General features: G+C 43.1%; 1 protein-coding gene across 1 annotated transcript in view; it reads left to right on the top strand.

Moving 5' to 3' along the window:
• The window catches only part of COL27A1 (collagen type XXVII alpha 1 chain), a 310533-nt gene that overhangs the window by 208143 nt on the left and 82095 nt on the right, over nucleotides 1-20295 (top strand). The window contains exons 29-34 of the mRNA XM_018561833.1: nucleotides 3508-3561; nucleotides 14270-14314; nucleotides 14397-14441; nucleotides 14528-14581; nucleotides 16846-16899; nucleotides 19482-19535. Coding sequence (XP_018417335.1) covers nucleotides 3508-3561; nucleotides 14270-14314; nucleotides 14397-14441; nucleotides 14528-14581; nucleotides 16846-16899; nucleotides 19482-19535 — 306 coding nt within the window. The remainder of the gene's footprint in view (nucleotides 1-3507; nucleotides 3562-14269; nucleotides 14315-14396; nucleotides 14442-14527; nucleotides 14582-16845; nucleotides 16900-19481; nucleotides 19536-20295) is intronic.

Raw genomic sequence — 20295 nt, 5'->3', positions numbered from 1 at the left:
CTGTATAATGTATTATTGCTGGGATTTGTAGTCCTCTATACAGCGCAGTGCAGAATATCACCAACTATAGAGTACAACAAATCCCAGCAATAGTACATTATACATACAGTATATAATGTATTGCTGGGATTTGTATTCCCATGTATAATATACAGCACAATGTACCATCAGCTATAGAGGAATAAAAATCCCAGCAATACATTATAGAGCACCACGTGTGGGAAAGTGCAGGCTTATACCTGAGCAGTCTTCCAGCAACTTGCTTCTGAGATCGGGCCTGTCAATCTGCCGCTGTCATCCCCCCACACCTGCTCCTCCTTACTACATCTCCCCGCGTCCCTATGCCGATGGAGAATGTGGGAGGGCGGTGAGTGTGAGGCGGGAAGGAGGTGCGGCGTGTAAAGCGTGGATGCGGGTCTGGCAGCGTTGAGCGTGAGTTAGGGAGGAGGTGGGGCTCGCAGCCTGTGTGGAGCCGTGAACAGGGCCAACTGATCAGAAGCCGATTAATCGATTATTGAAAAAGTTGACAACTTTTTCAATAATCGATTATGTCGATTAGTTGTTGCAGCCCTATGTTAGTCCATGTATTCCTTTAAAAATAATTAAATCCTTGAAGGTATTTTTACATACATCCAGCACCTGAATTGGTTTCAGCCTCCTGCCATTCCTGTACAGCACCACTCAGACCAAGAGTCAAAGGGACAGCAGGATGAGCCAATCCGGCTCTGCTACGTACACATGTGCAGTCAGAGGACACACTGACAGAAGAACAAAGCATAGAGTAAGCAAAGCTGATGAATTTTCAGTGTTTCTGATCCTTCATAGTGGAATCAGTCAGCAGTGGTGAGAGGGGGGAAGGGGGTTGACACCACTGTATTTCATAGCTCTAACAAAACGTGGTGTTGCTGTCTGGCAGAGGTGTATATGGCTAGGCAGAAGTACAGAATTACAAATTATTTGGTAAAAAAGACAGTTCACATATGTGTATATGCTATTTGCCTGATGCAGATTTAAATTAGTATGTCCATTTTTTTATTTTTTTTACAGTCAAATGCTTCTGTCTGGCACAATATCGCTATATGCATATCTTTTAAGAGTCGTCTGAGTGCCACCAGCCTTTATTATGATGCTCTATTGTACTGCATAGTGCTGTCTATCAGTGGAATAGTGCTGACAGAGCAGACTGATAACTCATCAGTATCTTGTTGCTCCTTCAGAGTGGGGTTGTAGACAATGGACATAGCAACACTTCTTAACTGCAGAGAATATCTTGGCTCTGACTGTGCTGCCTCGAAGGGGTGCTTGGGTAACAAGACTATCTGAACAGAATCAGAAACCATTTGGCTGGTAGAGCAGATTACATATATGTTTATAACTGTGTAGCTCAGTGCCTGAAGTTCAACTTTAAGCAGCATGATTATTTATATGTGTGTGTGTGTTGTAACATTTAGGGTATTGAAGAATCCTTAGCCAGCCGTATCAGCAAATAAAATTTAATTTTCTTCCAAACAGTACAACTTAAATAGCTTCTTTTCAGGAAACAAACATAAACAGGGTGTATCTTCCAGCAACATCCAAGATTTGGCTCGGCACCTCAGGGTTAGAGCCTCAGCCTGCTCATGGCCAGACAACCGGCAGCTTCACACCTCCCTGTGTGATGACGGTCCTCCCGACCTTTTCAAAACACACCTCGTGTGCCACAGACCCTCCTGGCCTCGCCCACACACCAAGTGTGCCACAGGCCCTCTCAGCCTTTCCATCCAGACTCCAGCGTCACGTGCACACAGTCTCCCATGCTCTGCATGAACGACTGCACCACTGCCTGTCTCTTCCTCTCTGTCCACTCTCTTTATAGGGCTGTTATCAGTCACCTGGACAGTCTTGCCCATACACCTGCCGATTATCGTACGATAATCGCGGGTGATCCCGCGATCGTACGATAATCGGCAGGTGTATGGGCAGTGTGCGACCACATCTACTGTACGGTAGCACGACTTTCGTCTTCCTAGCACGCTGGAAAATCGTGCGATTTTCGCGAAGTTGGTAGCGTGCTCGGAAGACGAAAGCCGCACGGGCCGGTGTGCGCAAGCTCACACTGCCCGCTCAACATTGCAATCATCGGCAAGCCCCTCCCCGCTGCAATGATCGCAAGTACGATCTGCCCGTCCAAGATGGGCAGGTCGTACGAAATTGTAATGACCTTACAACCATCGCACAACGAAAGTCGTGCAATGGTTATAAGGTGTATGGCTTTAGAAATCTCCAGAGACCCAGATCCCAGTTATACTCCAGAAAATACGGAAAAATGTATTGTAACACAATACATTTTCTGGACCCTCTCAGCCCCTCTGGCCTAGAGTCCTGGGCGACAAACACAGCAATCACCATAGTGACACGGCACTGTCCTGTCACAATATATATATTTATATTGTGCTGACAATTTACAGAGAGCTTTACATACGGCACATTTACACATTCGCACGTCCCCCTGCCATCAAGGAGCTTAAAATCTAAGGTCCTTATATCATATTCATATATACATGCACACACATATACTAGGGCAAATTTAGACAGGAGCCAATTAACCTACCAGCATGTCTTTGGAGTGTGAGAGGAAACCGGAGCAAACCCACACAAGAACAGGGGGAACATGCAAACTCCATGCAGAGAGTTTCCTAGCTGAGATTCAAACTTTTTGAATTATTCAATCATATTTTAACCATTTTCATTCAGTGTATGAATAATCATGCAATGTATGTAGCATACAGTATATTCCCGTAAGCATTGTAAGACCTTAATTGTCCTGCCGTCATGTATTTTTGTAAAAAGTGCATTATTTGACTTTCATTTCGAGTATAGTTCCACTGTAAATGTATTAATGTACCGCAGTGTTCTTCTGGACCTGAAGCTTTGCAAAGATTTCTTTTGGTGTCACATATTCAGGGAGGGAAGGGAACATTTTAAAGTTGTCCATAGTGATTTGATATCTTAAGTCATTTCCTAACATGAACACCTTTTAATCTGGTTGCTTGGGGGCACCGCAGACACTTTACTTGCATGCTGTAGCTCTCTTGCTCTTACTGGTCACCTGTAGATAAAGAGACACATCAGGCACCCCTGACCGTAAACCAGATTTACCTTCACCTTTGCGAATTCAGTGCCAAAAAATCATGTATATTTCTGACTCACTTCAGCTCCGGGATGGGATGCTGATCATGGAGAAATGTGAAGCACAAGCCTTGGTTAGTGGGAATGCAGGCTTCAGGATGAGAGTAAAAGGACACAGCTGTTTGTTTTCCTGAAAGCTTTTTTTTTTTTCCCCCCTCTCCAAGCAGGCTGAGGGGAAAGGAAGGGGGGAGGAGGGTTAAGCGAGGGGGCTACAAGTGGGAGGATAGCAGGACAAGGGGGCTTTTGACTTGGGCCCTTTCTCAGAACAGCATTGAGCAGCACACGGGAGACACCTGCTGGCCATTTTTCATATTGCAACTAACCTCTCCTCTTTTTCAGGGTGCCAGAGGCCCTGATGGACCAACAGGAGGACCTGGGCTCCCAGGTACCAAGGTAAGTGCCCATAAAGGCACCAGCTCCTTACTTCTGAATTGGCAATGTGAGAAGATTATCTTAAAGTTCAGTATCTGATGTTCATGAGTTTCTGTCCACTTTTATGTAGTTAACCCTTCCATCACCTGCACCGGCAGCCACTGATCTGTTGCATGTGCTTGGATTCTCTTTTTCTGCCTTTGGTACAAACCAATCCTCATCTTCATTACAACATAATTGTAGGATGGACTAGAACTCCCAGCATGCACTGTAACCAGTCTGTTGGCATAGCCTGCTGGTAATTGTACCATATGCTGGTTAGACTTTAATCGAGCATTCCCGTCATGGTCTGAGATGCCTCTCATAGTTAATATTAATCCTTGCAGCACCCTTTTCCCTTTAGAACAAGGACCTGTTCACACAGATCTAGCTGCGTGCCAGCAGAAATAAGACTGCATGTGTATTTCAGTGGCCTTGGAAAAATACAGGAGTGTAAAAAAGTGTTTCCATTTATGGCACCAAGCTGACAGCCCAGTAATGCACCATGATAAACACGGCTTTGTGCATGCATGTGTGTGTTTGTGTTGTTGTTGCTATTGGTATTCAAAAGATTGTTCGAAGACATCTTACTGTGCAGCTCTTTAGTCATAAAGAAGAATTCATTAGTGGAGCAACACAGACGTTATAAAAGAATGGCATTTTTTTTCCAAAGCTGAGATAAATCTTCCAATATGTATATTTTTTATATTTTGTTCATTTATATATATATATTCCAGAAATATTCATATGCATACAATCATCCACATCAGTTTTTAGTCTCCAGCAGCTGACAGTCTACTGTCCCTTGCCTCGGTTACATACACATTTTGGGTGGAAGCTACATCTCCAGTCTTTTTCTTAGGTATTTAGAGAAAGCTGAAGCACCCAGAGGAATTGTTACCTAGTTTTGTTCTGTAGATATTGAGATAGACCATGCTAGTGCACTTTCTGAAAGTGAATGCTAAGTGGAAGTGTCTGCTTACTATAACGACGTGATAAATCTTACTGCATGCCCCAACTGGTTTTTAGATGATCAGCAGCCTTTGCAGGCTGTATTTAGACCTCCAGTATGTGATGTTAAAGGTTCTGTAACATTTCAGCTACAAGTTCACTGAACAGTAGGCTGCAAAGAATAGTTGCCTAAATAATAGTTTAATTTTGCTAGTGAATTTATCTACTCATAGTAATAAACTTTATACAGCAGTTTTCAAAACTTAAAAGGTTTACAAAGTTCAAATAGGTAAAAGTGCTATATGATCCATATTTCCAAATATAATCCATACAAGCCTTAGTTATGAGTTATGACTTTTCTTGTTGCTGCGATGTACTAGATTTTCACCTCAATTAATAAAGAGCATTTGTGGATCATATTTGGACTCCATCACTTTAATTTACTTGCACAGTCTATGGAGGGTAACGGGGGCCCTGTTGTTGAGACTAGGCTGCAGTGGTGAAGGAAGTAAAGCAAAACTCAAAATGTATACATTGCTTTACAAGCGTTTTATAGCAACAAAAAGAAATACTGTACAAAACATATAGCAAACATCAAAACATAACAAACATTTTGAGATTTTGTGTACAAATAACAACGTGTACTTAAACCCCAAGGCATTATTAACTTCTTGCCCAGTAATAGTGACAGGATACCTACTTTTTAATTGATATATTTATTTTGATATCAGTTGGTATACTCTCCTTATCTTTCCTTGAAGTCAGTGTAGCTCTTGTTCTGGCAGGCTCTCCTCACCTTGGCTTCATCTTCATGCATCTGCACCCTAAGTGTGGTTTAATGTCCCCTAATGATGATGTGGCATCAGCTCCTTCTTATGTTTCCTCTATGGATGCAGGCTGAATGTGCAGGCATTGGTAACTCAGCCTGCAGTACAAAAAAGTTCTGACTGTAAAGTATAGAACACTGGTATAGAAACACCCCAGCACATAAAGTGTATCTATATATTCTATACTATACAGCTGGAAATGACAATTACAATTGATAGAAAAGAACGTCTCATATAGCAGTTAATAAACAATGAGTTTAAGGGAATATAACAAAGAGTGGCTATCAGTATCGCAGGCCACGGGTCTGTAACCTCCATTGCCCTGTAGGGATCTCTGCTTAACCATATAGAAAGTTCCATGATTGAAGGAGAGCTAGTCATGTGACTTTGACAGTTTTTTGTAAATAACTTTCATTTGGTTTTTATTGCAGTCCTAAAGACAGCAGAGCTCAGAGCGCCTTTGTAGACCTCATCACTGTTTGTTTTTTTTAATTATAAAAGAGTGTTCTAGGATTTATTTTTAAAGCAGTGGAATGGCCATGGTATGTGTATACTGTTTAGCTTTTTAAACTAGCTCCAAAATAATAAAAACCGGAAGTCTTATGACTAAATATTTCTTGTTTTTAAAATCAGTACCATAAATTAGAAACAATGTGAAGTCCTGAACTCCAGCTATTACTCATCTTATGGCTGGATAAAGTAAGAAAAGCTTAAAATGTCTGTCACGTTTTTATTGCTATCTGGGCACTATCGGGAAGATTTCCCCTTGCTTTTGGCCTTGGAGAGCATTGTCAATGAAACTGTAGGTAAAGGGAAGTCTCCACAACATGGAAACACAAAGAATAGAAATAATTAACCCTTCTAAGAGTTCTCTATAAAACTACAATTGAACTCTAAATAAAATGTCTCTCTGCACAGAACATAGTAAATCCTTACCTCCTACGATCTGTAGAACGCCCCTATAATAAACAGAGAAAGCTACCTGAAGACTTCTGCTGGTGTCTTTCCCCTGGCACTCTTCTACGCTCAGTGATTCCTCTTACCGCCCCCTTTAGTTCACACCAGTGCGTTTTAGTCATGCGTATTTTTCCACGCTTAAACGCCAACATTTAAAAACCCATTCTTTCCAATGGGACCTGTTCACACAAGTGCACGCGTTTCAATCCGCCTGTCACCCGAACTGCTCCCTGAGCTACTTTTTCAGTGCTGAACAGCGCATATTCAATATAGACTTCAATGAAATGCACTGATCAGCGCGTTTATGGGCATTTTTAATAACGTTTCAGCACTGAAACACATATAAAACGCCCAAAGACACCCTTCCAAAAACCACGCGGAAAACGAGCTGAAACGCTGTCGCCCTGGGGTGAATGGGCCCTTAGTAGTGGCATAGGGGTCAGCTGAAGGAACCACGGTGCGTAATGGGGAAGCAGGAATTCAATACACCCAGAAGAGTTGGCAGCAATTTGTCATTACTGTAGTATATAGTAGTACAATAGTATTTACTATTCTCTTTGCGGGAAGACATTTTATTCAGTTTTTTTCTAGTCTATTTAATTCCAACATTTCTATTTCTTAATTTGTCTTTTCCTAGGAAAAATGAATAAGACATTTCACAGAGTACTATATATAGGGAAGCTGTTGCCTAACCTAGCCAAGGGCATTACGATTTTCCTTATAATTATTCCTAATGGTTGGTGTAAACCTTCGGTCCACATCACATGCAAATGTATGACTTGCTTACAATACAGTAGGAGTAAGTAGATTATTGCAGGGTGCAATAGCCATTCATGTCTTCTATTTATACGGCACTGACATATTACACAGCACTTTACAAAGTACATCGACCCTTCTCATCACTTTTTGTCTTGTAAAGGGCGTCAGTCTGCTGTATCTGCAACATTTATTTGGGAGGAAGCTTGTTAACCCCCCAGTATGTTTTGGGAGATTACAGGAAAAATCCTACACAAACAGGGAGACCTTACAAACTTCATGCAGATAGAATATTTAGTGGTATTTCAACTTTGAGCTGGAAGGCTAAGATTGCTAACCACTTAGTCTTGGTGCATTTAATCCAAGCTAGGAGCTAACAAATCTTCTTCCTCTGACAACGGCAAAAGAAAACTTAGAACATTTTCAAACACATGTTATATATTTATCACAAGAACGAACAGGGTCTAAAATGAAGTGAAAGTGGACCTCCAGCCAAAAAGGTATTTTTTTCATTTTGGATAGACTTTGGAAAGTTTAGAACTTTTTAATATCTCTTTGTGTCTCCTTTAGTGATATATCCACTTGCATCTTCTCCCCATGACAAGATGACACCAAGGCAGGAAGTTAGGGTAAATCTCTCCATAAAAGACACAGACAGAAATAGCAACTTGTCAAAGACAGCAAAGTTTTCACAAAAATGGTGATGGAATCTAAAGTAGTTTTTTTTATTAATGAAAGCTAAACAGGACAGTGCGTTTCTGGGCTCTACACTGCCCCACTTCATTAAAGCTAGTACGTTATAATCCTTCAGGAAAGCCTGGACTCAAAAGAATGCAACAATATTTATAGGTGTCATATATGTTGTACCAGCAGATAGAGCAGCAAGACGACTGATAATAAAGGTACTTTGGACTCCATAACCGTTGTTGGGGCGCCCCTGCTGTCTTTGACTTGATTTTTCCTCAAGACCTCCCCTCAGGTTTGGGGTTTCTTTGTTGTACAAGAGTGGCCTTTAAAGTGATGTAGCGTAAAAATAAGATGAGATATTTCCAATGCTTAACACTGACAGCAGGGGATTTTAGCATCTCTTATATATACATTCCAGAAGTAACAACTTCACACAGCTTCTAACTCTCCTTTATTCTGTCCAAAATAAAAATGTTTTAGCAGCAGTCCTGCTTTAATATGACCATGTGATTTTTGCAGAATGAAAAAATACTTTAAAATTTAATGTTGATCTGTCGTAACTTTGGAGAAGAAACCTGACATGATCACCAAGCATCCAGCTTGTGCCTGATGTGTTGTTACAGCTGGGATTCGTTCCTGTGTATTAGATATGTAGGCCAACCATGACCAGAGATGACAGAGCATGTGACTTGTTTTATGAACACACATGCCGCACAATTGTTATTCAACTTGTTGGTCTCATGCATCCTGTCATCTGAGGGCTATGGGGCGGTAGCTACCACATTGCGCCGGGTCCTTCCCTTCCTTAGGAATCACTACCACATGTGCCCTTAAAGAATCAACTGGAAAGGGGCGATTCAGTAGAATAGCATTGAAGGCTGCCAGGAAATGAGGGGACAACTGATCCAGGAACTTTCGGTAGTACGGGACCGTGAAGCCATCCGGGCCCGGCGACTTGCCGGACTTGGACTGCTTCAGGGCCCCCGCCAGCTCTTCCGCCGAAATTGGGCGGTCCAAGCACTCCCTGTCTACTGGAGAGAATCCCCCCCCTCCCTCCAATGGGCGGTCTGTCTTCCCGCAAATAACTAGGTAAATAAATGAAATAGCATAACATAAACATGGCAATAAAACATAACACAGAACATAATTCGCCGCTAGCCACACCGTATCGGTGCCGGGAGATGCAGAGCTCGAGGGAGACACGTCTTCACGTCTCCATTGCCAGGCCACGCCCCAGAACTTTACTTTTTTAAGTTATTTTGTAGTTCTTGATTGGTCGAAGAAGAGTATGGTCACTGCTTCATCTTTACACTTGGCAATCAGGGCCTGCTGTAACCTGCACTTCACAGCTCTTTACTCTAGTGTGCATTGTCTATAATAAAGTATGTATGTGTCTGAACGTGCAAATTGTGGCCGTCAGCGACTAGTCAATGTTAGGGCAGAACGGAGAGTGGCAAGACTTGTACAAGACAACAGAAGGGCAACAGTGCAGTGTCAGATTCCTCGCATCACCTTTCAACATCTCGTGGAGTCACGAGGCAGCCCAACGAAGTCATCTCGTGGAGTCATCTCGTGGCCCAACGAAGTACTGATGGGGTGGTCATAATAATCTGGCCACTCAGTGTATATATAAAGAGAGAGAGAATCCACTGGGGGGCAGGTGACAATGGAGTTGTTATTTAAGGAAGTCCTTATTTAAGGAATCACAAATGTCAACTCTGGATGCCAGTGGAGTTGATATTTGTGATTCCTAAATAAGAACAGGTCAGGTGTTTATCAAGAGACATTTTAGAACCAGGTTGCTCCGATCATCTGCCACCGAAAACCAAATGAATAATTTCAGCTTGGAATTTTCCTTAAAGGAGAACTATGGGTGTCACAATATCTGGAAATCCGTGCCGGATTTTTGCTTTGCTCCCTGGTTCTGGGCTGTCAGCCTATGGTGTTTCACAAGGCTGCAGCCAATCTGCTCTCCTCCTCCCCTATTCAGGACTTCCTTACTTGTTGCTCTTGGTGCGAGCAACAAGTCTTATGCCTTGTTCCGTACCCCTTGTGGCTCTAACTATCCCTGGGATCTTATTACCTGCGTTTGCTATTGGATCCTTGTGCCTTTGGCTTCCCTGTACCAGCTGGTATCCTTGTTTGGCGTTATCCTCTGCTTTGCTCCTTACGCCCCTACTATAGTATTTCAGTGGTTACCTTTAGTATATTGCTGCAGACCTTAATTGCTTTCACCTGTGTGCTGTGAGTCTCTCTATACTGCCTTGTTTGCCTCACTTCTACTGTGTTTTCCCTCTCCAGCCTTTGTCTATTTGCTTCCTCCTATTTTTTGCTTTCTTGTACTTCAGTTCCGTCTTACCTTCCAGTGTATCTTCCTATGCTTTGCTGTCACCCCTTTACTTCTGTGCTCCTCTCTTACCTCGTGGCTGTGTTGGATTCGTCCTTGTCTGCACACCCCCTGTGTGCATACATCCCTTTGTGCTTCTTTATGTACTTTTCTCTCTGCTATCCTGCTTCTTTGTATGCATGTGCAACGCACATCTCCTGCTTACTTTTGTACGTTGCACCTTCCTGCTCCTATAAGCTACTTACCCTTCCCGAGTGTCCTTGTTTAGCTACCCTCTTCAGCATACTCTGCTGTTCTGCTGTGCGTTGTGCACCTTTTGCTTGTGACTTTCTCTTTCTCTCATTGTGTGCCACTGTTCCTATCTTCCTCCTCTTGGTTACAACTTTCTTCCCTACCTGTTGTTTGTATCCAGTTCCCCGGTGCTTCGACTAGTCCTTTGTGTCTGTGTGGGTGCGCTAGAGGGCCGCAACCTGGAAGGTGTCCAGCAGCCAATCATCCTCACCACTAGAGGCTCTATCGCATACCTGGCCCTTCTTAGATTCTGCGCCTCTAGTGTGTCCTGAGAACGCACAGACCATTAGTTCCTCTCTCTCTGTGACCAACAACCCAGATATCCCTCCTGTCTGTGACTCCTACTAACTCCTCATACCCCGGAGCTCACATACCCTAGTGCCACGGTCCCCAGACCGTGACAATGGGGTTAAGGCTTTTCCCCATAGTTCTCCTTAGGTTAACAGGAGGACACACACTAGCATCCTCCCGTCACCCTAAGCACAGTATACCGTGAGCTACAGCTTGCGGTATACTGAGACGCCACAGTACACCACGAGCTACTGCTCGCGGTATACTGAGACGCTGAAGCGGATCCCGACAATTGTGTCTGGATCCGCCCAGCTGCGTGAGTGACAGCTGGCTCTGCCTATCTAGAGGCAGAGCCAGCTGTACCTGCCCCCTCCCCCGTCCGTTACGCCAGTCAGCACTGGCGGATCGGAGCGGGGAGGGGGGAATCCAGTCCCTCCCCTGTCACGGCAGAGACATGTGACAGGATCGAGAGGTGAGCGAACGCAGGAATGTGTTCGCCCACTTCTCAATCTACTGACCCATAAATAGGATACAGCCAATCAGAAAACTTGCTGCACAGACCATTGCAAGGGACACCTGTTAAATTAAAGCTCTGTGGCTTGGCACAGCTGATTGACCAGTTTCTACAGGCTTATAATGTAGCTAGAGCCTACATAGTACAAAGATAGCTTTTTCCATGTGCAGTGGTAAAGTTTGACATTCTGACCAGGGTAAAATGCTGGGGGATCACATTATCTGTGACAGAGCAGGTCCTCCAGGCCCAGATTTCGGAAGGGGGCTGTCTATATAGGGTTGAGGAACATTGCCCGTCTTCCTGTTCCCACAGAGGTGTTGTTCTTTGTCATTGACTTGTTAAGCCACCCGCAGACAGTCTGTGTGATGCTATGATGCTTTCAGGCAGACTAAGCAATGCTAGGGACATGCAGTGTATCCACTGTAACCGTCACCCCTGACCTCCAGAACACACACACTGACTACTTTATTTAACTGCATCAGTGATTTATATCCCAACTGGCCAACTTAACATTCATCCCTCCCTGGTTATAGAGACTGTTTTAGGAGCTGAAGTTTTGTACTATATGGATTAGCAAGAAGTATATAAAGGCAGTGGTGATCATTTAGTTATAAGCAACCAATCAGTTTTCCAGCAGTTTAGGAGCCACATGCAGGTCAATAGTTGGAAGTGGGCAGCAGGCTAGCTTAGTGGTTTACACTTGCAAGGGGGTCCTCGGTTCAAATCCCATCTACTATCTGCATGGAGTTTGCATCTTCTATCTGTGCTTGTGTTTCCTCCTGGTACTGCAGTTTCCTCCCACATTACAAAGAAATGCAGGTAGTTTCATTGACTCCTTACTTTCCTTTCAGGGACCTTGAGGGCAGGAACTGATGCGTATGTAAAGCGATTCAGTGGTGCAACTGATTTGCACATCACATGTGATGGTTGGGCAAATGTAGGATTTGCCTAATGGGCAGCCAAGAGTGGGCATTTAGTCTACCCTTCCTTCTGCCTTCCACACCCTACCCTTTTCTAACCCAAGTACAAATGTGAGAAAAACATAGAGATATCAATGGAGGGAATCCATTCCTTATTGATGCAATGTAACAGGAACCTCAGCTACAATAAGACCAGACGTGAGATACTGTATATAAATTGATGTCTACCACCATTGCAGCTATGATTGATTAGTTTGTAGTAACGCCATACTTCTTGCATCTGCATACTGATTATTCTGCCTTAGATATTTTGGAAGTGATATATGTATCTATTGTCATATATATGTAAGCTCACCATGCAATTTTCTCCTTGCCTCGTCCCACAGTGCCAAATTGTTCTCGTTTCACGGGGCCATAGTGTCCTCCTTCCACGGGGGCCATATTGTCCTCCTTCCACGGGGGCCATATTGCCCTCCTTCCACGGTGGGCATATTGTCCTTCTTCCACGGGGGCCATATTGTCCTCCTTCCACGGGGGGCATATTGTCCTCCTTCCATGGGGGCCATATTGTCCTCCTTCCACGGGGGCCATATTGTCCTTCTTCCACGGGGGCCATATTGTCCTTCTTCCACGGGGGGCATATTGTCCTTCTTCCACGGGGGCCATATTGTCCTCCTTCCACGGGACCATATTGTCCTCTTTCCACAGGGCCATATTGCCTTCCTCCCACGGGGCCATATTACCCTCAGCCCACATAATTATTGTGAAGATGATTAGACTATTGTAGCTGAGCTTCCAAATATTTGTTCTACATTATTACTCCACATAATTAGGTATAATTCTAAGGGAGCATGATACCATCTGAAGTTGGACGGACCTGGGACTTCTGCTGTTTTTCTTACTGGAATCCCCAAAATATATAATTTAGAGTTTTAGCAACTATGCTAAAGTAAAATATCTGTTTGTGGTTAGATTGCCAGTTAACAATTCATATCCTCAGCATTTGTTTGGTCATTGCAATATACTGATTTGGGTAGTTTTGACAAATCAGATCCAGTATAGGATTACAAAGCACCCCAAGTGTATGCTTTGTCACTGCACGCTGTGTGGACAACTCATACACTTTATTCTAAGAGCAGTGAAAACGCTGGTCTGCCTGGGAAATTCTGTACAACTTTACCAAAACATAACTGTATATTTTCCAGGAGAACTCTGCTGCCTGAATGTGGCCCTTATGCTGCACTTTGTGTATGCAGGACACAATGAGGAGAATTTATCAAGCCTGGAGCAGACACAATCAGCCTCTCTCTTTCATTTTCAAATTTTAACTGAACAAACTGAAAAGAGAAGCTGATTGGTTGCAGTGCAAATCTGCTCTAGATGTTGTATTCTCCAGTTTTGATACCTCCCCCCCCATGTATATTAAATGTAAAATAATACATTGCATGCATCCTAAGCATCATACTACATCAAGACACAATATTCTACACCATAGATTTATTTATTTGATTTCTTTGCACTCTTTTGTGTGTTTGTATCATATAAGAGACTTGAAGAGTACTCAACAATAATATGGTGGATGAATAGCCAGTGTGATATTAACATTAAAGTATAGTCTATTTATAAAGACCCTCTTGACACTAAAGTCCAAAATGAAAGCAATACATGTATTTTATTCATTGAAAATTTGTCATTTCTATCATGGCAGATTTTTTTCAATTATGTTTAGATGCCAGTTGACTTAAGTCTGTTTTTGAAAGGATTTGCGGCATTAACCCAGGAACTCTGCATTACAAGGCAGATGTGATAATCATCAAGCAATAGAAGAGCTGTAACTATAGCAGGCAATGTGACTACTATGGGGTCTAGGAGCATAAGGGGCCCAAAGCTTTCTGGCAACACAGTCAATTATGCAGGGAGAAATAACATTTGGCAAATACATTTAGTAAAATTAATATAGTTTGCAGACCTCTAGATGATTGCAATGAAAGTAATTAATATTCTGCAATGAAAGCAATTCGCATTCTTTTTATAATACATCCTATTTTACAAAATAGTCTGTATTATAAGAAACTTAGGATAGAAGTCATGCTATTAATTGTTGCATTGTTTTTCTTATTAGCGTGTTAATGAAGTTATGTTTTCACAGGGACCTCATGGAGTACAGGGCAAAGAAGGACTGGTTGGTCAACAGGTATGTAGACACATTATACATCTGTAATTATCATGGACATACAGTAGAATGGTTACGTCATTCACATACTTTTTGTACCCAGGGCAAAATGGGAGAAAGAGGAACTGTTGGCCCACGTGGCTTTCCAGTAAGTAAAGTTTCATCATTGTATGTTTGGAACTAGAGAACTCTCTTTTTTTGCCATTGTTTATCTCCAATTATGGAATTTTACAGGGAATTCCAGGACCATCTGGCCCATCTGGGGAAAAAGGAATTCCAGGGAACCCAGTAAGTATCATCAATAACAATATTTTACGTGGTTTCATTACTGTCAACACCCACTTTGGGAATTGTTCCCATCGCTTCTTGTTTAGGAAACAGTAGTCTTTTGAACAAAAAGTGAGGGCAAGCTCCCCTTTCTTTCTTAAAGGCTATTTGTATATATTTATGTATAAATTATAGTGAGAATAAGAACTCAGCGGAGTTGAATGTGTTATGTCATGTTTAGATGGTTGGTGCTGTATTGTCTGGTTTTATGGTGTATGTGTCATATAATGTCTTGATGAAAACAATACAATATTTGAAATACAAAACAAAAACCTCTACCTGATGAAATTTACATTTCTTTTATACGGTATTATAAATAATGCAACAGGAGTTGCTGGAACAAACAGAGGTGAGCAGGACCACCCAACACTCCAAGGTAGACAGGAAGAGTGTCAGGGATAATGGGATAATAATCTTGTAAGCACATGAGCATTGTGGAACACAATGTGGGGAATTTATCAAAACTGGAGCAGACAGAATCTGGAGCAGTTACCCATGGCAAACAATCAGCTTAGTTTTTCAGTTTATTCAACTAAGATTTGAAAATTAGAGAGTGAAGCTGATTGGTTGCCATGCACAGCTGCTCCAGATTTTCTTTGCTCCAGTTTTGATAAATCCCCCATCAATGTACTGTATCTGGCTCTCAATTAGAGCGCTGCATTAATTTGTGTCTTTTATATGTGCCTGAAGTTCAGCTGTAATCAGGAACTGACTTAGAGGATGTGGATGGAGCATTTTTGCCATATAACTTGAGGTTTGTTTTTTTAAGGGGTTTTTAAGGAGACAGAAAGGCATTGTAAAGCTTAGATGTGGCATCTTAGGGTGCCTAGTGAGGTATCCGTTACTTTCCTTTGTATCAACACGTTACAGATTTACTTACAATCCATTGACTATGCCAGAAAGAGGGATCCTTAGGTTCCAAGGTTCATTTGGACTTAAAGGTATAAATTAGGGATGCACCGATACTGGTTTTTCGGTATCGAGTACAAGTACCGATATTTTGCTTTCGGTACTGATACCGGTACTTCCGCTGGCATGGAGCTAGCTTCCCGGGCAATCAGGAAGCTGGGCGGCGTGTAATGACATGCCGCCCGGCTTCCTGATTGCCTGTGAAGCCGGTTCCATGTTGATGGCTTGATGCTGATTGGCCAGAAAGCCAGCTTCCCGGCCAATCAGCACCGAGTCGGCTGTTTGGGAGGGCAGGTCATTACTCAACGATCAGCTTCCTGATTGCACGGTAAGCTGGCTCCATGTTCCCCTACAGCACTGCCGGTCAGAGGAAATCTTCCTCTGACTGGAAGTTCCTGTATGTGGGTAGTTATCGGATCATTTTGGCGAGTATGAGTACTCTTTTCTGCAGCCCCTGTTATAAATGAACAGGAATCCTCTATACTGAGTGTTCCTGTTCATTCATAACTTGAGGACAGAGTATGTTCACTATATCCACAATCATGAATGAACAGGAGGTGATGTAGATCTCTCCCCCATTCATTCATAATTGAGGACACAGTAAACATACTCTGACCTCAACTATTTAGAAACACTCAGCGATCACTGATCGCTGAGTGTTTGCACTCGCTCTCCATCCTGGATCAGCTTTCACAGGAGGCTGATCTCGATCTGACAGCTGACTCCTCCCCCCGCACCACCGGCCTCCTGTGAGCATTGAGAGCTGTCTCCGCCCACACACCACTCTCCCGATCTGTCACAGGAGGCTGATCGGTGCGGGGAAGAGAGACGCTGGCCACTCACAGAGCTCTCCTCCCGCAGAGTTCAGCCTCCTGTTACAGTTTCTCTCCTCCCCGCTGCGACACAGAGCAGCGCCCAGCGGGGAGTAGAGAAATCACGGATGTACCGCTATTTCGGCCAAAAAATTGCACTTTCGGCATTTTGCCAAAAGTGCCATCTTCGGCCGATATGTTTCGTTGGCCGAAATATTGGTGCATTCCTACTTTTATCAATTTAATTGTGTGTTTTTATCGGTTTAATATTGATTTGACAAACATTTGCGCAATTATCGCAGGGCCTACAAAATTAGTAGCACCATCTTTTTATTCTACTGGGCCTGTGCTTTCAGAAAATATATACGGTTTGGGGGGGTCTTTTACAAACGACAGCAACGCAGCAATAGAAAATGAAAACAATGGGAAAAATTGCAAAAATGTTCTGTCCAGCTGAGGTTAAAAAGGTTTAAGTAAATGACTGATAATATTTTACCGTTTTAGGGGCCATCTGGACCTCAAGGACCTGTTGGGGCAATGGGAGAAATTGGACATAAGGTATTTATACAATAATCTTGGAGCCAACACTTGGAAGCAAATTCTTTCTAATCATCCCCTGTTTTTTGGTAGCTAATGTATGATTCATGAGTCACATGGATAGAGCAAATAGATGGTTAATGTTGCTGTTTTAGTATATTAATGGTAGAGCAACAGTTGAACTTTGGAATTACCTTTTAATATTCCCTTGTGTCCAGTTTGATTAGAATCACTTCTAGATGAACTAGGTGTTTACAATTGTATACAGTATAATATGATATTGGGCCAAGTAGTATCATCTTCTGTGTACATACACACATATCACTGACCCGCTTCTCTTCAGAGTATTGTTTCAGCCCTCATATCTAAACATATGAACATTCAAAACAAATGTTAAAATCATTATAAACTCATTAGAGTTTGTATGCCCAGGGCCAGCCCACAAAGCAGTTTGGAGGTTTAGAAATGTCATTTTTGGCTCTGATTTAGCGGCACTATAACTTTTGGTGAACTTTATCCATAGTTTATAGTAGTGATGGGAAGGGAGCCCATTATGATGATTTGGGTCTAACTGTGGGGTCAAATTTATCATGATTATGATCCTGCACCACCCAATTTAGTATATCTGTATAATGTAGAAGGATCATTTCTGAAATATTTCACAGGAAATAATTTTACTTAGAGATTGACTTATAAATGTTTTCACCCAAGATTGACACAATTTTATTTAGATTCAATTAGAAAAATGTGTGAGTCATGGGTAAAAGTTGCTTGAATCTTGAGGGAAAAGATTTATAAATAGACCCCTTAGTGTTGTTATGTGGAAAGTTAGCTTTTGGATATAGTTAGCATTTAAACCAAGGTTTTTATTTTTCACTAAGTAAGGAATTAGTAAGGCCTCTGTCATTTTTTTTCTGTGCATTCCCCAGTAGATTAAAGGAGAACTATGGGGTTAAGTCTTTTCCCCATAGTTCTCTTTACGGTAACGGGAGGACACAAACTAGCGTCCTCCCATCACCCTAGGCTCAGTATACCGCGAGCTGTAGCTCACGGTATACTGAGACGCCGCAGCTGAAGCGGATCTTAACAATTGTGCCGGGATCCGCCCAGCTGCGTGACTGACAGCTGGCTCTGCCTATCTAAAGGCAGAGCCAGCTGTACCGGCCCCCTCCCACGTCCGTTCCGCCAGTCAGGCTGGCGGATCGGAGCGGGGAGGGGGGAATCCAGCCCCTCCCCTGTCACGGCAGAGAGCCGTGACAGGATCGAGAGGTGAGCGAACGCCGGTATGTGTTCGCTCACCTCCCGATCTACTGAGCCGACCTGTGACAGTCTCATTGTCACAGGTCGGCTAGAACTATGAGGTGAATGAAAAGCACTCACCTCATAGTTCTCCTTTAATTCCCTTCACTTCCTGACCTAGAGACATAACAAGAAGTCAGAGGAAAGCCCTTTGAAGTTAGGGAAATTTGCTCCCAGACAGTTTTCAGTGGAACAGGTGTCCCCATTGGAAGATTTTCACTCTATTTCTGTTCTAAATTACAACTCTAAAAAAATGTTTGGATTGTACATAATTTCCTGTTTCGTTGACAATGGTTAGCAAGACAAATAGGAGCTGTAAATCGCACAGGGCTTTCAACACTTCCACATTATATCCAAAGTTAAAAATAATTTTGGTTTTTGGATATATTTTATAATTCCAATTCACATGAATCAATAGTTCCCATGTTCACACTGCCAGACAACATTAACTGGGTTATTCACTAAGCTGCCGAAGAGCCTCGGCTGTGCCGTTCGCCTTCCTTCAGCTGCTGTACGAGCTATAGTGAATAGCCCATACAGCAGCCCTTGGTTTGACTGAACTAAAGGGCTCAGGCGGCCGAAGTGAGCTGAAGGATCAGTCGAAGGTACAGCTAGATCCTTCAGCTCCTTCGTGAATAACCCTCTAAGATTTTGAATAATGAAGTGCCTTCCTTTTATCATGAATAAAAATCCTGTTCCCCATCTCTCACCCTAGGCAACATAGATCACATGGTGTCTGGCTACATGTCATTAGAGACTAAATACCGTGTTTCCCCAAAAATAAGACACTGTCTTATATTTTTTTTTTTGGCGGGGTATTATTATTATTTTTTTTTAATGTACAACAATCCACACTTATTCATGTAGAAAAATATGGTGATGAGGGCAATCAGGGGTGCCGTACCTTTCCAAAAACAATTTGCTAACCAATCGCTGGCCAGAATGAGTGAAGCGCACTTTCACTATCGATTCCTCACAGGCGGAGTGCATTTGGTATCACTCCGCCTGTGACAGGAGCCAGCGCTATATAGCGCTATATAGGAGGCATCGGCTTATGCCGCTCTTATGCCGCTTCCTCTAGCGCTGGCTTCTTTGGCACCGCTGATTCTCTCCTGCCTCTCCCGCGGCTATTCAAGTTCCCCCTTATGCCACCACCGGCCCTGGGAATGGTCACAACTAGGTCTTATTTTCGGGGTAGGTCTTATATTTTAGCAATTCCCAAAAATAGTACTAGGTCTTATTTTTGGGGAAACAGGGTAGTAATCAAATGTTTAAAATGGTTAACTGATCTTTATTTATTCTAGGGACCTCCCGGGGCAAAGGGAGAACCAGGACCACCAGGTGAACCAGGGATGAAGGTGAGACATAATTGTGACTCATGTAGCTTGAAGATGATACTTTTGCAAAATGAGAGTTTAAGGGAAATTTATAGAGCAGTTGATAATGGGTGTCTGTTATGTGTCAACTGGAAGACTCAAAACTTCAACATGGGCAGAGCTGGGTATGGGCAGTGCTGAGCTAGGTATGATGGCAGGCAGATTTCCCCACTGGTGCTCCCTGGTATAAGTTCTATTGATGACCTATAAACCTCCTTACATTTTTATATGATAGTAACTATTTCTAAATTGACCATTCAGATACTCTGACATGATGTTAGGCAAAAGTACATGACAGCAGGGCAGAATTTCCCACAAGGCCACTGAGGCCCGGCCTTGGGGCAGTAGAGAGTAGAGGGGAGGCAAGGGTGTGGATTCCTATCGCCCGACGCTCGGCACATGCAGTTACGGACAATGGGCAGATAGTTTTTTTTCTACATTTAGCCCTGCTTCGGGCAAGCAGGGCTAAATGTAGAGCGTGCAAAGCTGCAGCTCATTTTGTACAAGTGATCTCGACATACACAGATCATTTGTAATTAGCCTGTTCGTCCGTCCTTCCCGCTGCCCCACCTCCGGCTGCCTCTTACCACTGGCGGTCTCCCTCCCTGCTGTGGTTTTCAGGGTCCCCCTCTCTTCTGGGGGTCCCAGGACCATGTCAAGGTAGTTCAGGATGGAGAGCGGGGAGCAGAGCGGAGAATGTCCATTCTCCACTCTGCTCCATGTGGACACTGAGAGCGGGGGG

Source organism: Nanorana parkeri, unplaced genomic scaffold, assembly GCF_000935625.1.
Source record: "Nanorana parkeri isolate BGI_ZX_2015 unplaced genomic scaffold, ASM93562v1 scaffold547, whole genome shotgun sequence".
NCBI classification, from domain to species: domain Eukaryota; kingdom Metazoa; phylum Chordata; class Amphibia; order Anura; family Dicroglossidae; genus Nanorana; species Nanorana parkeri.
The sequence above is the reverse complement of the archived record's forward strand: the minus strand, read 5'-3'. Positions and strand labels throughout refer to the sequence as shown.